At 35.1% G+C, this 20,226-nt stretch overlaps 1 protein-coding gene and 1 non-coding gene across 6 annotated transcripts in view; both read right to left on the bottom strand.

Annotated features, from left to right (window-relative positions):
* LOC112455712 (neurexin-1) overlaps window positions 1-20,226 on the bottom strand; it is a 202,097-nt gene that overhangs the window by 7,374 nt on the left and 174,497 nt on the right. For all 5 annotated transcript variants that reach the window (XM_025017815.1, XM_025017816.1, XM_025017818.1 and 2 more), the window contains one exon: window positions 19,955-20,126. In XM_025017815.1, the coding sequence (XP_024873583.1) occupies window positions 19,955-20,126 (172 nt within the window). The remainder of the gene's footprint in view (window positions 1-19,954; window positions 20,127-20,226) is intronic.
* Window positions 524-716, bottom strand: LOC112455784. Its single transcript, XR_003040893.1, has one exon. It is a non-coding gene; the product is annotated as a U2 spliceosomal RNA (small nuclear RNA).

Raw genomic sequence — 20,226 nt, 5'->3', positions numbered from 1 at the left:
CGTAAAATACAAAAAAAAAGTTGCTCCAAAATGACACACCCTAGTATATATGCTTGTTCAACTTGCCGATAGTGTATAATCGCAGTAATCATTCAATCACAAAATTCATAAACTTGTTATATATTTTCATAATAATATATAACAAAATCTATTGTATTCTTAGGTTTCTTCTACCCCTACTTCATATATAATTATTTAAAATTTGATTGATCAGTTCTCGTGTTACACACATTTGAAATTTCGGAGAATTTGTACATATATAGAAGCTTTATAAAACTGGATCTAATCAATCAAATTTTAAATAATTATATATGAAATAGGGGTAGAAAAGACTGAAGAATATAATAGAATTAGAAAAATACGAATGTTTGCCTGAGATATGAGCAGAAGATGCGCTCGAGTTGCCCTATGGGTGTTGACGACGTAAACAAGTTTCTCGCTTGGTTTAGAGTAACTTTACGAGTTGTAGGTATAAAAGCATATTAATATATATAAAAATAAATAAGTTTTTATGCTTTATTCGTATTATTAGGCCGGTCCCGGCGGTACTGCAATACCGGGTCGACCCGTGGAGTGGTCGGAGCAAGCTCCGAGACCTCTCCTAGGTTCAAAAATCAGTTTAATATTCTGAGTCCTCTATGAGGACTGTATCAGATATTAAGCTGATAAGAACAGATACTACACTTTGATCTTAGCTCAGAGAGCCGAGAAGCGATAGCAATGCTTGCATTTTGCAGCCTTTATATACACTTCCATGTAGAAACTTAAACGCGAGAAAAGCACGCAGCGTAGCGGCGAACGCCGCAACTACCGAGCGCGATCAATACCGTCTGTCTCCCTTCCATCGTCCCCAATCCCCTCTACATTCCAACAGAAACACGTGGCGACTGTGGCGTAGCATTCTTTATACATGTGATTATTGTTATTTATATTCTGGAGTCCAAAAGGTCCAAAAAACCAGTTTTTTGCAAATTACCGATGTTTAAAAAAATTCTATCTCTGCTCCATTTGGTCGTACAGACTTGAATAAAAAACGAAATTGTGCAGAATTTTGTAAGCTACAATTTTTATGTCTACATAAATTTCCGCAAAGTTGATATTTTCCGAGATATTTGCGAAAAACTGTTTTTTTTGGACCTTTTGGACTCCCCTGCCCGCAACGTAACGTCTACAAGAACTCTTATATACTAAAATTCAGCAAGATATATTCAGAAAAATTTGTACAACAAAAGGATAAGTCAGTCACCAGCGTGGCATAAAAATGCAGCTGATACATTCGACGTGTAATCAGTTTTGTGTGATAAGAAGCGGGACCACATGTACGAACAGTAACATGAAAAGTGTCATGTGCATATGACACGCGAATTAACTGCTCGGACTTGTTCTCCCCCTCCCCATTTCCTTTCTTCCTTTCTCACTCTCTCTATCATATCGAGATAAGGATGTCATTGACGCCGCATTCCGATCTGAAGAAGTCCAATAAACTGTATCACTTTACTAGGGGAGCATGAAGACGACGGGTGTGGTCCAGCTGACACCCGGGAATGGAATAGAGGCGTGGAGCCAAATCTTTAGAAGTCAGAGACCCAGTGAGATAAGTGACCTACAGCAAAATTAGCGACCTCGATATAAAATAAGTCGGTACCGGCTATTAGCACAATTTCCTTTATTCCTCGATGAGATCAATATCTTGTAAGGTTTTAGAGAATAACGAAATACATTTTTGGCAAAGAACGTTATAAATTAAAACTGCTTATGTAAAAAATAAAGTCATAATTTTTTAACAAAAAACAAAGCGTTGAAGCGTTCTGACATTATTATAAACTTCAGTTTGTCGTATTTAAATTTCGAAAATAAAACTGTGGGTTTTCAGATAATTATAGCTCTTTCGCGACATAATCTAAATTGATAAGTAAACTGACAGGGAAGTATGATGCGCGGAAAGTTGCCGAATCCGAAAGTGAGTTGGGCCACTTGGGCCGTTATGCTTAGACAAGTGGCACATTCGGCGAAAGTGGAATCAGGAGACGAGAATGCTCGATATACGCATATTTATACTCGCACATTTATACTACGGGGAAATTCGTTATTTTTATAGACGCATGTCTCAAATGTTCTCAATTTATTCGTTTCCAAACGATTTCAGAAAATCATTAATTTATACTATAATGTTACATTATTAATTAATGTATAAAATTTTTTTAACTATAGCTTATTTACGTGTAAAATTTTATACATAATACAATTAATTACAGCTTCTATCATTATTAATATTAATGAATGTTTCAATAAAAAAAACTTCCATTGTTCCTTGGGAGTATGTGCAAAATAACAAATCTGATAAGAAATAAAATAAACGTGTGTTAAAAAACTTTTATCGATGGACATTATCCCTTCGTCCGCATACGTTTTTTTGGCACCTTTACGCCGCATAGGTGGGTCGTTTTCGTCTTGACGTTTTTTTTTAAGTGTTAAAGTGTTACAAAAAATCTGAAAAAATTCATGGAGGTAATTCAAACCTTCAATTTGAAGTATCAATCATAAAATTATAAGCAATTTAATTTTTTCACATATTTTTTATTTAAGAAATGGAGCAACTACAACTACAACTTGTAAAATCATCTTTTACTCAAAAAATCATAACTTTAAGACAAATAAAGATATCGAAATGAATAAAAAAAGAAATTGAAGGGGAAAAACGTACCTTTCATAAAAAAAATATTGCATGCAATTATTTTGAAATAAAGTGCTTAAGTGTTCGCCGCCAACCTCGTTTTTTCAAGAATTACGTGTCTCCTGTGACGGCTGGAGGGGATCTGGCGCTTTGAAACTCGGTAGGCGGGTTCTCGGGGAGCATAACTTTTTTTACGGATGCGCAGTGGCGCCATTTCTACGCGTTTGCAAAAGTTACAACTACATTTGATTTTCGCCCGGACGAAAACGACCCACCTATGCGGACGAAGGGTTATATTTAATATGGGAGTGAGGAGGGGGGTCAAAGTTGGAATTAATTCCCGCGGAAATTGATGGGCCCGAATTTAAGACGGAGTCTCACGGACGCGCTTTGGGAACCGTCGGTTTTACGGTGAGAACGGCGAAGCGCTGGGTATGGGAAACATCGATGATTCCCAGGCGGTGGTAGCAGGCATTTCGTATACGAACGTGAACAGCGAATGTAAACGCGCCGCGCACGTGCACGTACATTTCATTCGTACACCGGCCGGTCTTGTCGCTTGTCCGGCTGCGGCGCGAGACAAATGTGCACGCTCGGGAACCTCAGGCACGATTCGGATCGTGGGACGTGTTTGCGTCTTCATTTTCAATCGACAATGCAATTCGATCGCATTCGATTCCGTAATTACCGGAGGGGGCACTTAAGAAGCGGCAAATATTTGAGGATAAGGATCGGAAATGCAGATCGCGCAGCTTGCGCAAATCAACCTGCGTCTCGTCAGGCTGGTGGGTAAAGGTCTCGGCGGCATTAATCAGACGGAAGATTCCACTCGATCGTCTTCGACCGGTAGCGCGTTATCACTGCATCAGAATTAATTACTGCCGACTGCCGAGCCATTAATCTTCACATCTTCATTCACGTGCCAGCTGACGATGATTAATGAGCTTAAGAAAACGAGTTTCATATGTTTGCGTGTTAAACCAGCTTGGTGCTAATTAGCAGTTAATTATAGATTTTAGAATTTTCCAAAATTATTGCAGTTTTGAAGTATGTATTTATCCGGTAATTCTTTCGCGCGGAAGACACGCAGTCGAGAAAAAGTTTATGATAAATTAGATAACAAAAGTGTTTATAATCTTCGCGCTTGCTAATGTACAATTTACAAACACGTTCCATTTAAATATATGTATTTTACAATTAACTAAATTTCAATTTAAAATTTATTGCGAGAATAAAAAAAACGAGTGCATCTTTTGTTATCTCTTTATTTTGAACTTTTCTTTATAGAAAATAAGAATCGCGAATCTTCGGGTTTCTCTTGTGTAAAACCTTTCTTGCTACTTTGGTGTCTCCGTCTCCAACCAACAAGAGCAATACGCGAAGAGGCGCCCGCGCCGCGGGAATCGGCGCGCTCGACCGGTCGCTGAATCCCGTCTGGTAGGTTTAGAACGACCTTCAGATTCCAAGGCTGTTCCTAGCGTACGAGCGCAGCTTAGGTCGACTACCATCTCGCTATGCTTGCCTGGTTCTTCTAAGCATGTAACTTAGAACGACTAACCTGTCTGATGAAGCGCGGATATTACCGCTGAATCTATTGTTGTTGGTAACGTGTTATAGTATATGGACGTCGAGGAAGATACAATTTTTTAACAAAGATTTATAAAATGCGTTATATTTTCATGCATTGTAAACTAGCGATATCAAAATCTTATGAAACTATTGATATCGTGTCTATGAGAAGAAATATAATGGTTCAGACTGTATCGAATTTTAAAGAAAAGTATCCGCGAAATAATGCATACAGTATTTTTCTTTAAATTTCATCGATTTTTAATAGTAATCGTAACGGCACTTTTAGTAAGTAATATTAAAATAAATTATTCGTGATAAATTGACAAATTGGACGATTTACATCAATTAATTAGTCGTCTTATTTTATTAAATTAGTAATTTTCAAACCAATATTACTCAAAAATGTGAACTAAAATAAATGTTTGTTAAAGATTTACTCTAATCGTTTTAAATCATCGAGGGAAAAGAGAGAAAAGGCAATTTGTTTCGGAAAAGGAGGGAAAAGAAGGGAAAAGGGAGGAGACAACTCGATCGTTTAATGCACCTCTTGTTATGTCCCCGATCGTTTCTGGTCATATATCTTTTAGGTCGTTTCATGCTGCAGCGTAGGTGTGGCCAGAGTAAGATAAACTCAATATGTTGGATCTAACAGATCCTCTAACAAATCCTCCCTACCCCTCGGAAAAAGGATGATCCTAGAGGTGACGGGATTCCGAAATCGTGAGAAAAAAAGTCTCGTAGCGTGGTTTCGGCATCGCGTTCTTCGGCTTTCTCATGGCGCGCACGAGCGTTTCTCATCGCTTACCGATACAAAAAATAATGAGATTTCGGAGGCACAACGGCGAGACTCGAGCGTGAGAAGATGCTGAACTTGGGGCTGAAATCGTCGCTCCGTGCACCAGGCACGTATCAAAGTACAGGAGCGACTCCTATCACGTGTCCTTTGGAAGGCTCTTTTACCTTCTAGCCGCGAAGGTCGCGTGCAGGGTGATTTGTTATTGGCGACGACGACCCTACATGAGAAAGTAACGTGAAAAATGTAGAAGTCTATCCACGCGTGAGAGATTTCCTCTATTCTCGAGAAAATCTCTACTCTAGAAGTAGTAATTTCCTTCTTATTTCTTCGAGCACGAATAATGCCTAATTATCCTGCAATATACATTATTTCATAATGGCAATTACTAAAGCATAAGTAAAAGAAATTCGATATTTCTTTCAACGAAACGGCAGAAATTAATTAAAGCTGCCAAACGAGCTGTTTGTAAAGTGTTAAGATTTAATAAAGTATGTGTTTAGTTTTCTAGGCAAGATATTGTATTTAATTAAATTTGCATATTCTGGCTATTGGAATAGATTTATCAATTTATATATAATACGATATTATTTTGAAGTACAATATTATCTTAAAATAAAGGAAATCATTTTTAAACATTCAAAAATCTTTCAAAAATAAAATAATTTATTTTACATTTTCAATTTGTTTTTTCATCAATCTCATGCATTACAGATATGATCTGATTCATGAATAACAAATTTTTTTTATAAATAACTGGCGGAGGTAAATACTGAAGAAGAAACTTGACTGTTATGCTCTTATAAAGCAAGCTATGCTTCTTTAACTAAAATAAATAAGAGTTTTAATTTTATATATCTTCTCTATATTATAGAACTTTTTGAATCATTTACAGATTCCAAAATTTTGTCCCGAATCTTGTTACTACTTATAGATCATTTAAAATTAAGTTCGAGAGAACGTATTTGCACTCTCGGCACATCGCGATCGCTGAAAAGACGCAGTGTCACGCGTACGCTTCCGGTTGAAGTTTTCTCACGAATTCCAGACGCGGGCTCATTCCCACAGGCTGATCGTAGCAACGTGAGACAGAATGTCCCTGAGGCCAGCCAAGCGATCTGGTTCGGTAGTAGGCTTGCAGACGAGCGAAAGAGTTTCGCGGATGGTTCAGCTTGCACACCGTGCTCTTATTTATCAGCTTGCGAATCGAAGCCGCGAGCGGACTTCAAGGCTCGAAACTCAAATGTCCAATTCCCACGTGTAACAAATCCACACGTGTCTTCTTATCTTCGCGCGCAACGAAATAAGAGTAATCCCGTCGCTTTCCGCGAACGGAAATCGTCATTCGGTATACGATACAATCAACTTCGCCGAGCCGTACAATTAGAAGTCCGAAAGGAATGGATCATGATAAGGGTCAAGCTTTACGAGGGGGGCATTCAATTCGAGGTCGACGATCCTCGACACGGGGGGTTAAACGGCTTAAAATGACCAGCGCTCGACGGAGAGACCGAGAAAGAAGGACGACACAGTGGGAGGAGGATAAAGCGGTGTCTTGGGACAAGAGGCTGGCTTCTTAAGCCAATTAAATTGTTCCCACGGGATCGCACCGTGGGAGAGTCTCTCCAGGAACGCAAGAACGCGAGACTTAGGACTGCCAGGACTTCATCAACTCTTAGGAAGTTTCTCTCTCACCCCTCTCACCATATTTGAATACTTATTTACCGGCCCCGAATTATTATTTTTTATTTCATTACTAATTAATGACACGTTTTCTCCAAATTATTAGTAGATAATAAATCAATATAACACATCTTACTTGACACAACTTGGTTTATGAGTACAAAATTTAGACACATTTTCTATCCGTAAAATATCAAAAAAAATATTTTAAAAAGAGTTGGAATCATGTGTTTTACGCGTATGCTGTTTTTAAGCTTATAACTAAAGTTTATCATTCTCCTTCCTTCCATAAAAGCGAGATTAGTTCAAGAATTTACCATTTTATTTTTGTACTGTTTAAATTTTAAATCTATATGTTAAACAAATAATAATTTCTATATATTAAAAATATACCTACATACTTTTCCAAAAAAACAAATATTTTTCATATTTCTTATAACCTCGCACGATTTCGATGCATTCAACTAATTATTTCGAGGAAAATAGGAGAATCGCGTTGTGCGATTTTAAGGCAAAATATTAGACATGCTCGGTGCACTTCGCATTGTCCCATTTTCGGCGGCGCTTAAAAAAGAATATATCGGATCGTGCGACTCGATCAACCGAGGAAATCGTTTACTATTCTCGCCGCGACCCTATCCGCTCCTTCCTCTCCTTCGCTCGTGCCTTTTTTATGCGGCCGTACCGAGGCACACGTGGACGAAGGGAAGGAGTCCGCGTGAGAACTTGGAGAGGGCTCGTGGGAAAACCACGAAGGCGCGTGGCGCTTCTGATACCAGGGCATCATGAGAGCCTAACAAGCACTACGGGTACCCTCGATGTCTTTTGCATCACTCATCCCCCTACGACCCTTTTACTACTCCCCCTCGTGTAATCATTCAGGTGGGATTGAATGGACGAACGCGCGATGTAAAATTCGCATTTAAAAATCGGGTGAAATCGCGATTTCTCGATCAAGTTGATATTTCATTCGATTGCATGTAAGCATATACATGTGATATTTAATTATATATATTATTTTTTACGACTGTGATATTTATACACGTATTTCTGTGTGTACTGACTCTCACGATGTGTACTTATCGTAATAAATTTCTTGTATTTATCGTACATCACGATTTTCTGACATAAGGAAATATGATTTTACAATTCTATATAAGTTTTGACAACAAGATCTAATATTAATAATATTTAGTATACAACTATGGAGAAGATTAATTAAAGAAGCATTCGCTGCAGAATTAGGAAAAAAATTATAAGCCCGAGGCGGTTGATCCCCTTTTGGAATAGGGCAACATAAATCAATGCTTCTTCGTGGCCTTTTTAAGGGCTTAGGTCTGTGCGGGCCCTAAGAATATCGTAAGAAGAAGACGCTTGCCTGAATGACCCTATTCATTGGAATTACATATGTCAACAATGGTGTCAGGCTAACAGAAGATATCTAGAAGTAATTTTCCAAGTGTCAGTGACAATTTAAATTAATGTAGATGCAGTTTGTTCGTCTAATAAAAATATCAATATCAACAATATTAGTATTGTTTTATATTTAAAAACAGTAATTTTATACTAATCTTACGTGGAATATATTTTAACGAATATTTGACATTTCACTGAAACACGTGATTTTAGTATTAAATTCTTAATACTTTATCATAATAAAGAATTGTATGGAATTGAAGGAAACGTTCTCCAATATTTTTCAACGGATATCTCGTATATTCCAGTGAGCAGGGCACTAGAAATGACAGAAAGTTAAAAAATCTCCCGCGGGATGGGCGAGAACTCTTAATGATAATATCCAATTTGTGGTCAGCTAATATATTGCTCCGAAGAAAGATCGCGTAACGGCCACCGACTCATTATACTGTCGTAATTCATTGAGAGGCGTGAAAACCATTGTAAATATAAATTAGTACAAGATTTTCTATTAGGCTAGCAGAAACGTCGAAGTGGTTCTTGACGAAATTCGATCTTGACCAGGCCCTAAATGCTTGAAGAAAAAGATCACGAATTGCTATGCTTGAGACGCGTCCGCAGGCAGGATTTATATTTCTCTCTCGTAGTGTATCTCATTCACTTGCATGCCGCAAAGTATTAATGATACATATCGAGCCATACATATATTATATATTATATATATATTTTTTTTTTTCGTATATATTTTGTTTTCTCGTCTTTATCTTTTATTTCTTCGCATAGTTTTCTTGAATTACGTGCACACTTTCGGCTCGTATAAAACTGTATGTAAAATTCGCAGTGTTTGCTGCTATTATATTCGCAAGTAAAAAGAAGCGATTAAATATATTAAATCCTATTCATAATCCTTATCTGCCAATATCAAATTTAATTGCTTCCGGTGAATATCTAATCAGTAGAAAATTCGAATTAAATTCCTATATAATTTTGATTTGTAATCCTGCAATCACGATATTCATCTTATTCGAGGATACATCTTATGTAACGCTGTGTTATATCGAAAAAGTGCGCTAACGGAAATTTTATAGCCTCCTCCTACCAGGTATGCATGTCATCGAGAAAGCAACGTCACCTAAAATCCATCCACGCACGCGGGAGTAGGCGTATCACACAAATACGAAATGCCGCATTGATTACGTCTTGTTCAGTTGCATCTGATATTAAAACGCATTGATAATGACATCGTTAATGACATGTTAAGGGCTGAATCGAGGTGTGAAGAACGTTGTAAACACGAATTAATCGAACACCCAATACCAGGAGGTCAGGAAACGTTAAGAACGTCATACTAAGAGAGAAGAGAGAGAAAGAAAGAGAGACACGATTCACACACACACACACAAACACACACACATATTATAGAAAAGGTGAATTTTTGTCGGTATCCCTCAGTTAGGATTCTGACCATAGCCGGTACCGAACATTCTCATTTACAAACGTAACACAAGACAGCTCTTAGAGTCCCTTCGACGACATTACTTAGAGATTAGAATTTAAAATGTGTTACAAGTAGAATATTGTAACGTGGAAATTTAAAATGGAAAACTAGAATAAAACATTTGGTTTTCTTTTATTTTAAACATTACTTATATATATATATGTATATATATTATAATTTAAAACGCTAAAAGAAGAGACTATATGTAGAAAGAGATAGGAAAACATTATCTTCATCAATAGAATTATCTTTGATTGAATTAAATGATTCATCAAACGATATAGCAGCACGCATTCCGATTAAGATAAATGCAATTAAGATAAATTCTGAATGACAGTGACTCATGAACATGTGACTGCTTAATTGTAATTCACGACTGACTATTTATTATTTCTTGATGTTATTTCTCGAGTTTTTGTGATGATTTATGACTCACATATCAAGTTTCTTTTTAATAAACGATTAATTAAATATCGATTTAATCTCTCATTATTGATATATAATAATGTCCGTTAGATATACGTTGCGATATAATAAATTATATTGTTCTTATTAACAGTATAAAAAAATTTTGTAACTGTTGAAGTGATTTCTACGTATATTGGAAATGTCGGTCTGTAACGTAACAAGATTCGCAACGTTGCGAATGGATTGAAGTTCAGAATCAATACAATTATGATATTACTTTACATTCAGAAAATGTGTTGATGAATATGACACTAATTTAATTACATTCTCTCAAGTCACTGGTAACAATTGAGAGTCAGTATCATACAGAACAATGCGCAGAAAGTAAGTTTGATTTGTTAAAGAGGTTTCGACAAGAAGCTATTAATTAATGGGCGCTTCTTCAAGAAAGATCAGTCGAGCGTGTCATTCTTATTGGGAAAACAGAATACCATGGAAGTACTTGGAAAGGATCTTCGTGTGCATCTGTATGCGAAACAATGTCACATAAACACAACCTCGGCGAAACTTATCATGTAAATTAATTTCATTAAAATTCATCATGGAAAACTTTGCACGATGACTTAATGCTATATCTTTTTATAAATCGACCTTTTCCGAATTTACAAAGTGCAATTGCGCTTCCTTAAAATAAAGCTGTGCATTTCTTGCATAAATATATTCTAGTTATTCTAACATAAAAGTATAAAATTATTGAAAACAGAATTAAAAAAATTATAGAAAACAGGAATAAAATTTTGCCGTAAATTTAAAAATTTCCGTAATTAAATCATCTTCCTTCAAAACTTTTTCAGTATATAATGTTCAAAAATAAAATCATTACATTAATTAGTTAATAATTTTAGTAATGAAAGCTTCCTAAAAAAATGAAAAGGAATGTTTAATTAAAATATTTTATGTGTAAATATGGTTTTCAAGGAGAGATCGCACATATATAGATTATTTATATATAAATATAATTATTAAAGAAGTTAAAAAATTATATTTTAGTAATCTTCTAAAAAGACATACATGAAAATCGATATTTCAAACCTCTTTTCTTTATCAGAATTATCAAACTTTCAGCAGTCACTAAATTCTTCGAGACGTTTGCAACCTTCATCTTTTACTCTTAAAGTTACTCGTATAAGTTATTGGCATTTTATAGTACTGATACTTTTAATACCAACTGAAATTAAAAGGTAAATCTAGAGAGAGAGAGATGTATAGAATTAATTAAAACGCGTCAAATTTTGCATTTTATGTTGTGTAACAATCCCGAATGAAATCTTATCCCGAGTGAAAACATGTCATTACATTAGCAATTTTAGCTGAATAAATTAACAATAAGTAAACAACGTTCTTCATCTTCACGCGCTGACTAATTACGGAAGCGTAATTAATAGGGATTACTTAATAACGGCCTTACGGGTGCCTGCGCCCTGAAGAAGCTTCTTGGCATCGAATGATTCCCTAGTAACCCTGAGAAGATTCGATCTCTCTTCGAAGCTGCTTTCTCACGCCCGTTGCGACTCGTCCTTCGATTCCCACGAGCCTAACGGATGAGGCTTTGCCTTTCCGCGAAAAAAAAAAGAAAAAGAGGAAGAGATCCATAGTATCTTCCGAGAACTTTGATACCTTGGATTTTTCAACGCAGCACGAGTGAGGGTGGACATCATGAAAGTCATATAGATGCGCTTAAAAATAACTTTATGGACAAGATTTCGCAATCTTTTTGTCTTAAAGAATTCCATCCAATATGTGATAATGACATAATGATACGAGAAACTGTTTATTAATCCAACTTGTTTTAGCTCTGAAAACTTTGTGCTATATATAAGTCACCTCTGTTAGATGAGCATATTTTTTCCCTAATATTCCAACAATCAACGATCGAAGAGATATCATATTCTAGAGATATCGTTTTAGTAATGTCATTATCGTGATTACTTATCAGTCAATAACTCGCGCGATTGTATAAGCATATTTGGATATTTTTTTTTAAATAGTATTCCGTAATTCTAAATAATCCACAAAGGATAAAAAATTCAGATCTTATTCGCTTTGTACTGGTAAGATAATTGCATTTTATAGTTATTGCATTTATAATAATTAGATTAATTACATTGTTCAAAAGACTAGTTTTTTTAGCACAAGAACGAGAATAATAGTTTCCTACAGATTTTCGAACGCCCAATACGATCCCATTTATAAAATTGTTCTGCCACAATTTTCAGAAATTTGCAGTCAAAGTTGCAAAAAAAGGCAATTTTGTGACGTATTGCAGAAGTTTTATTGCAATCAAAATTAAGTATGTTGTTAAGACTTTTAGTCCTTAAAAGGAATTTGTTGTGTCGATTATAGTTGAAAAGATATTAATGATTAACATAGAATCTGTTGCGTCAAAGTTGCGACTTACACAGATCATTAAAGATCTCTAAAATATTTTTTAATTCAAATTTAAGAATTTTTCAAGTCGCTAAATATTAATCTGATGTCAAAGATGGTAAATTCAAAGTGACGGAGCTAATATGTCGAATATCAAAAGTAAAAATTCGACCATTTAATTTCTCAAAATTGTGACGTGATAGAGCAATTTTGTAAACGGGATCATATTTAGCACCTAAAAAAACTGCGGAAAAACGATTGTCGTTCTTGTGCATTTTCTTTTTGTTGAACAGTGTTATTACGTTATTACTAACAATGCGATGTTATTTATTTATATACTAATTCTCTCTTTTCAGGATATTTTTGCAACACGAAAGAGCCTCAAGGATCCCTCGTGGAAATAAATCGGAAGGGTCGAAGAGACTTTCCCATCTCCCATTCTCAAGACGACAGTCTATCGAAGAGAAAAATTTCAAAGTATCCTATCGCATTATGTCTGTTTCACGGTGTAAATTATTTCGGCGCGACATCGAGCCTCCCTCACCGTGCTGGGAATTATCGACATGAAATTCTATGGGTTCAAAGGTCCTCGTCTATATACCGCGCGCGGAGGGAAGATCGCGAAGGAGGATCCAAGGTTCGAACCCTCTCACGACCCCTCGACTATATCGGAGGACGCCTTCGTCGAGGACGCCGAGATCCTGCCTCGAGCGTGAGAACGATTCTCGCCCACGGTCAAATTCCGTCGATCGGGTATTAGGACACCAGGGCAACGCAGGAAGAAACTTTAAGACGCGCTTGATGAGACGATTAAGAAAAACGGAAGCTCGCATTTGTATAAATAAAAATAAGAATACGACGGAAAATGTCCAACACAAATTTAATACCTCGGACTTCTATGACTGACCGACATTTCCATGATTGAAGAAGAGTATCGTCTTGTCTGTCATTCTTCGAGATTAACTATTGAAAATAAAACAATTGCTTAACCTATAATTCTGTTAAAAACTATTGTTTAAATGTAATAAGCAATATAAATTTTATATCATTTTAATAAAATGTTTTTTTATAGATACCTTGTAGCTATATTCAGCTATTGATAAGTTCAACAAACAATAACAGCATAAGATAATGGAAAATGAGGATTTTAACATAAAAATTAATTAAATTTAATTAATTTTAATGTTAAAATTAATTAAAATTATCAATAATAAATGCATGCTACATGTTATCAGAGACATAAAATTTAATTTAAATGTATATATTACGATCAGATATATTTTATCATTTTTTTAAATAATAACATAAATAAAACTTAAATGAAATTAAAAAAAAAATAAATTTTTTTTTCATCACATTTTTACAGCTGTAATTAGCTACAATAAATTCGTAAGTAGATGTACTTGGGTGAAGTCTTCCATTTATGGCGTTGAACTTTCACTTAGCATCAATGGTACATATGGGTGGGTTAAAACGACGCGAAATAATGGGCAGAAGAGGCTATTATTCCTACATTAGAATGCATAGGCGTTCCCGTAGGGACGCGGATTACATTACCCCCAGGGTACACCATGAATAGAGTTCCTTAATTAGAGACCAGGATAGTATGGAATTCGAAGAAGCGTCTTCGAGTCCTAGGCGTGGCTATCAAATAATTTTATACTTGAAAAATCGCAAACCGCGTTATTGTCACGATAACAAAACGCGCTTTAGGAATAGAAACGTTGGATTCATTTCGATTATGCGGAATATTAATACACTTATTTTTACCTTTTATTTTTTTTATCAAAAGAATTATTACATGTCGCTATGGTGTAAAAATTATTTGAAAGAAGGACGATGTGTTGCGTGAATTTTATGAGAATTGTCTAATTTCGTCGAATTTACGAGTAGTAAAGTAGGTTGTTTTTTAGTAATAACATGCTTTACAGAAGGTTCGGGGTTCCATAGAAGTGAAAGGGTTGATCCTTCTAGGCGAGTTGATCTACTTAGATATCAGGAAGATAGGATGATCAAAGAGGATACACGGGATATCCTCGCAGGATGTCGAGGGTTTTATTTCCAACCCTCGCTCACCTTCGTAATCGATAAACCTTTACTTGTTTCGTCTATTAATATGTCATAATCTTATAACAATATGAATAAGTTAATTTTAAAATAACAAATCAACTTATAACGCATACTTGTGCTACATTGGGGTAAAAGAATATCCTTAACACGTCCAGCCATATATTTGAATATCATATCTAAAATTATCTATTTATGCAGTCGCAAAAGTAAATATTAATCGCAGAATTCGAATATTCAAGTACCACGTGTCGTTCGAACTATTTTACGACGAGGACAGCATGGAGGGTAAGAAGTGGCACAGGGGTTGAATATGCGGGCACTAGAGCGAGGAATGTAATGAGAAAAAAGGCCTACCACGTGACCTTTTCCATCAGAGATGCATGCGACGTAAGAAGGTTCCGCCCGAGCTTTCCTCTGAAGGGGTTGGTTTCAATTAGTCTCAAAAGGGTGGTTCAGTTGAGGTAGTCGACCTATTATTGCCGACCATGTCTTTAACGAGCAATGTATATTCCGTTCTCAACGTGTCGATCGTTCAGTTTGAAAACGGTCGATTATTCTGTATTTCCTTTTTTTTTTCTTAAAACGCGAATAATAGAACCCAAATTGATTCTTGTGATATTCCGGAATCCTCTTTCGTTTTGAAGAATAACAATTTGTTGAAAGTGGTGGGATAAACAATTTTATCTCTAACAGAAATATCTTGTTTTCAGAAACAAGAGAAGAATATTATTTGAAGTGAAAACTTATCTGTCACGCAGCTGATGCTTTAAACTTTAAAGTATATTCTCCATTGCCCGAACGTGTTTTATAATACTGTATCGAGCGCTTTTAATTTTTCATCAATCTAACATAATTATTCTTTGTTGTATTCTTGAGAAACAATTTCGTCGTCTGATGCCTATGATCATGTTTTATTACCTATATCTTAAAAGATTTATGTTCTTTTTTTTTTTGGAATGCACGTATATCTTCGCCTGTATGACAATTGAGAAGACGATACGCGCGTAAGAGAGAATAAGTGGCTTGGGGACAAGCGACCTTCCACACATGAAGCAGAGTAGTAGAAAGCGCGAAGAGGATTCTCTTCTCGCTTTCGTTGCAAGCCGCATGATATGCGAGTCACATGGGGTGGAGGGAGAATCGCGGCACCGTGCGTGCTCCAGAAAGGATCGAACTTCCTAAGCTCGCGCGAATTTCTGAATGAAGGCAGCAGGATGAAAGTCGTCGGACTAGGACATCTAATGCATACGCAATATGTATAGAAAGCTTTGCGGTAAATTTTTGGGGTAAATGCATTTTATAAATGCGTTATTTAGTACAATTATTGTTTACATTTATGTTTATCAGATAGATAGACATATCGAATTATGCACAGGTATCTGAAACCATGCGTGAAATAATCTACCCCTAATTATTAACTATAAATGTTACAAATTCACAATTTTCTTTCTCGATACCATTACTCTATTGGTAACAATTTTATCTATTTGCATAAATGCACGCAAAGCTATGGCTCCATATAAATAAACATTGCAATAATATAAATTAAGAAATATAAAAATGAGGACATTACTGAAATATGTTTCCTTCCCGAGCCAGCACTCAGTTCTCGCATTGTAATTATTTAAAATATTATTTATCGTTGTAAATATCTCTACTTTAGTAATTAAACAAAAATATATCGGCCGTTTGAATCAGTTATAAAGTAACTAGTCGGCAACAATTATCAATTGAAATTAATTAATACTGTTCAGGACATTCTGCAAAACGTTTGAATCAAATCTTCGCGTCATTAACTTTTATTAGAAAAGCAGGAAAAAACTACCAAATTCTAAAGGGTTTCAAATGACTTGGGAAGCTATCACGACAGCAAGGTTGGTCAGGAGATAGGTTTCGCTTGTGCGACACTGCTAAGCAGGCAATTCAGATGCGGCGATAGACTCAAAGGGTTAATGTAACAAAGGCATATATTCCATGAGGTCAAAGGTCTCCCATGACGGCTAACCGACGAAAATTCCACACAAAGAGGTGACACACAATTTCCTTAGAGATTCTCGGTAACTTTTAGCATTTGCTTATTTAGAAATGTAATCTACACTCTATATTGAAAGGTGTGTATAATAATTTAACTCTTTAATCTGAATCATTTATTTTAAAAAAGTTGTAATTATAAGGTTTTTTTGCACTTACACTGAAAAAAAAACTTTTTAATATTTAAAAAGCCTTACTTGAATACTCCCAACAACATATTTACTTAATATAATCACATATTTATTTAGAATTGGATATCTTTACTTAAATTAAGTTAGGAGTATTCAAGTAAGGCTTTTTAAATAGTAAAAAATTTTTTTTTCAGTGTAAGGATCAAGAAATCTTATATTTCAATATCTGTTCTTCATTTGAATTATAACTCTGTTATCTTCAACGTACAGAAAAACAAATAAATTATTCAAACAAGTAGTATAATTCAGGCAATAAAACGTAATACTATTAGGGGTAACAAGAATATAAAAATAAATTACATTTCACATATATTTTCCTAGATGTGTGAAATTATTAGTCGTGTGAAAATTATTCATTTAACATATTAATAAATTTTACTATCTAGTTAAAGACAGGAGATTTGGTAAATATTCGTTAAATATTAAACACAAGTGCGTATTTGCGAGAGTTTCGCACTGCGCAAACGATGCTCCCGGGACCGAAAAGCTCGTACACTTATGAAAATGCATCGTGCATTAGTCGACGATAAATTTCCCTGGGTCAGGAAAACGAGTGCAACGCAGTCTATTACGCGCAATGCTGCAGCGTAATTAATATCTGTGCGGGAATACACGAACAGATATGTGAACCATCTGATTACACGGCGAAGTAAATCTATTTGTCTGGCACGGTTGAATAAAAAAATATGACAGCCAATGGAGCTGCGCAAGTTAATTTGGTATACATATACTCATAAAATATCATTCTAAGCCTTTGTTCCATATGATAAATAAGATAATGTAATTTCACGAAGCAACGCGTAAAAATGATATTATTGATATTAATTGATTAAAATGTTAGAAGAATATTTGGTGAAAAAAATACTGAATACATATAGTGCAACAAACCGTATTAATCTGCAAGCTTACGTAGATAGGCAGGTATTGAATTATATTAAGTAAACCGACAGTTTATTATATATGTGTAAACAATTTGAGTAATATAACTAAGTGAGGCACTTAATTATATTAACGCGCGCGGCCGCAGCACGAACAAATGCAATTCCTAGTAAACATGATATATGGGCGACATTATAAAATTAATTGCATACGGAAAATAGAAATCTCCCACTTTGCCGTTTGCTAATTAAATACGTACCGTTTGCCGTAGAAATTCTTTTCTGTTTGTACATATCTCTTTAAAGTAATTAATTAGTTTGCTCGCCGGCGTTTATTTAAATTTTTGACAGAGTAAAATGCAATTAATATTCCAACGTTTCAGGCGCAGAACATGCGCAAAAAACAAAAAACAAAATGTTTATAGATTCCAACTGCGATGTATATATATAAATATATAAATATTATATAATAAATATACGTATACATAATCATATTACTTGATTATTTTTTTTATTCAATATAATCACGCAAAATTTCAATTAAAATAATATAGACCAACTTTTTAATGTAGGCAGTTTAATATAAAGGTACTGGTGAGAGTTGATCGATCTATTGGACTAATTCACCTTATTTCTTTCAAAGGATAACGGCCGCGCAGGTATTAGAAATAGGATTGATATGAGCTCAGGCTTCTTGTTAGAAAAGCAAAAGCGTTTTTTAAAGGTCAAGTTATCAGGACAACATATCATGGATGGAAATTTCAAAGCCTGCAAGAGTAAATAAACTTAGCTTGTGTTCGATAAAACTTCGATCACTTGATTAAGCAACAGGATTTCATCTTGTCAACGGAACGAAAAGCATGCCATCTTACGCGCATATTAAGACAGATAATTAAAAGTTAAAAATATCACATTTGTAATTATAATAGTTGTAAAAATGTGAGATAATATTGTAATAGAAATGTGATAATAATCACAGAATTTATATAAACTCAAATAAAAAAAATTTATATAAATAATTATTTTGTGTCAGAAAATAAAGCATTTAAAAAAGAAACAGATTTTCCAAGCTAAAGTTTAATCTGACAATTTTATATGAAAGAAACTTTTATATGAGAAAATATCTTTTATGCAGATAAATAAAACGGATTATTTTTGAAAGAGAAGATTGTAAAATTTGTGACCTCAGTATCTATATATTTTTCGCATGATATTCATGAAAATATTTCTAAAAATTCGCTTATTAGCTGCACTTACACGCTTATATTCAGCCAATTGATCCATTAATTATAGAAGACCCGTATTTATCATATTAACAATGGAATTACTAAAATAGATGAATGTTCCTAAGAATAATCCTTCAATCAATATCTCAATTTACGGAATGAACAATATTAGCTCTTGTAGCATATAATGTAAAGCTAAATAGTTAATTTATTTCAATAATTTAATCAATATTGATATTGAACAAAAAAATTAGTAGATAAAATATGTGTTAAAGTTAAATATATCTAAATCTTTTACTCGTATCAACGAAAAATGTTACGGAGCTAGGTGTCTACATCTAGCTACCAAAGAGAGAGCTAGATGTAGACCTTCATAAATTTCAGACTCAACAATGCATTCGAGTGCAATTGTGGAGGGAGGAGCGTTTCCGGATAATCGCCTGATAATTCTCAGTCAATCGATAAATCATTCCCAACACGAGCAAGACGCCTTTCCGTGGGAGCGGCAAACGGCCTTCGCGTTCGTGAAAAGGACGAGACAATGGCCGGGCCTCGTGAACGACCGATCAAGGCCGTTTCCCATGGTTGGAATGGGTCAATGGCCGACACCACGATGCTCATAAAAGAGCACATGGGACCTCTTCGTCTTCAGTTTCGCGGCAGTTCTCGTGCTGTTTGGATCGTCTTGCATTTAATGCACGTATGCGCGACATCGACTTTGACGCAGTTCTTGCGCTTTGAATGTTATTCACGCTTATTCACGTGATTTATTGTAATTTCTATAATAATATAATTAACAAACGTATCGTAATAATCGCGGAGTTTATCCATCGCGCTTTTCTTACTTTATTCTTTCTTTTTATGTATCGAGAAAGTTTGTGAAGTTTTTTCTTTTTGTCATGTGTGGTGCTAACTTATTAATATTTATTAATATTTGAAGCTGTACTTGATATTTAACGACACTTTGCAGATAATCTTTTATCGCACGTCGAACATAAGTTTGACGAGACGATCGATCGGTGATGATAGCTTATCACGCGTGTCGTAATATTGTTCCCACGGTATATATTATGCAAAAATTACTTACCCGACGGGTGATTAGATTGCAAATTGTAGTCATCGACTTGTAACGTGCTGTTCGGCCCAGTTCTGCTAAATCTAACCACGTGATATTGGTTGTCGTTAACTTTCACGCCAACCTCGCCAATCGGATGATCGTTGGTGCCCATATTATAAACCGCAAAGACGGTACCTTCCACCTGCGACATGAATAAATTATTCATTTCTATTACAGTGACATTTAGTTCTTGATTCCAATCGGATTAAATCATTGGAATAGAAGCTTATAGAATCAAATAA

Source organism: Temnothorax curvispinosus, unplaced genomic scaffold, assembly GCF_003070985.1.
Source record: "Temnothorax curvispinosus isolate PA1 unplaced genomic scaffold, ASM307098v1 QBEX01006326.1, whole genome shotgun sequence".
NCBI classification, from domain to species: Eukaryota; Metazoa; Arthropoda; class Insecta; order Hymenoptera; family Formicidae; genus Temnothorax; species Temnothorax curvispinosus.
The sequence above is the reverse complement of the archived record's forward strand: the minus strand, read 5'-3'. Positions and strand labels throughout refer to the sequence as shown.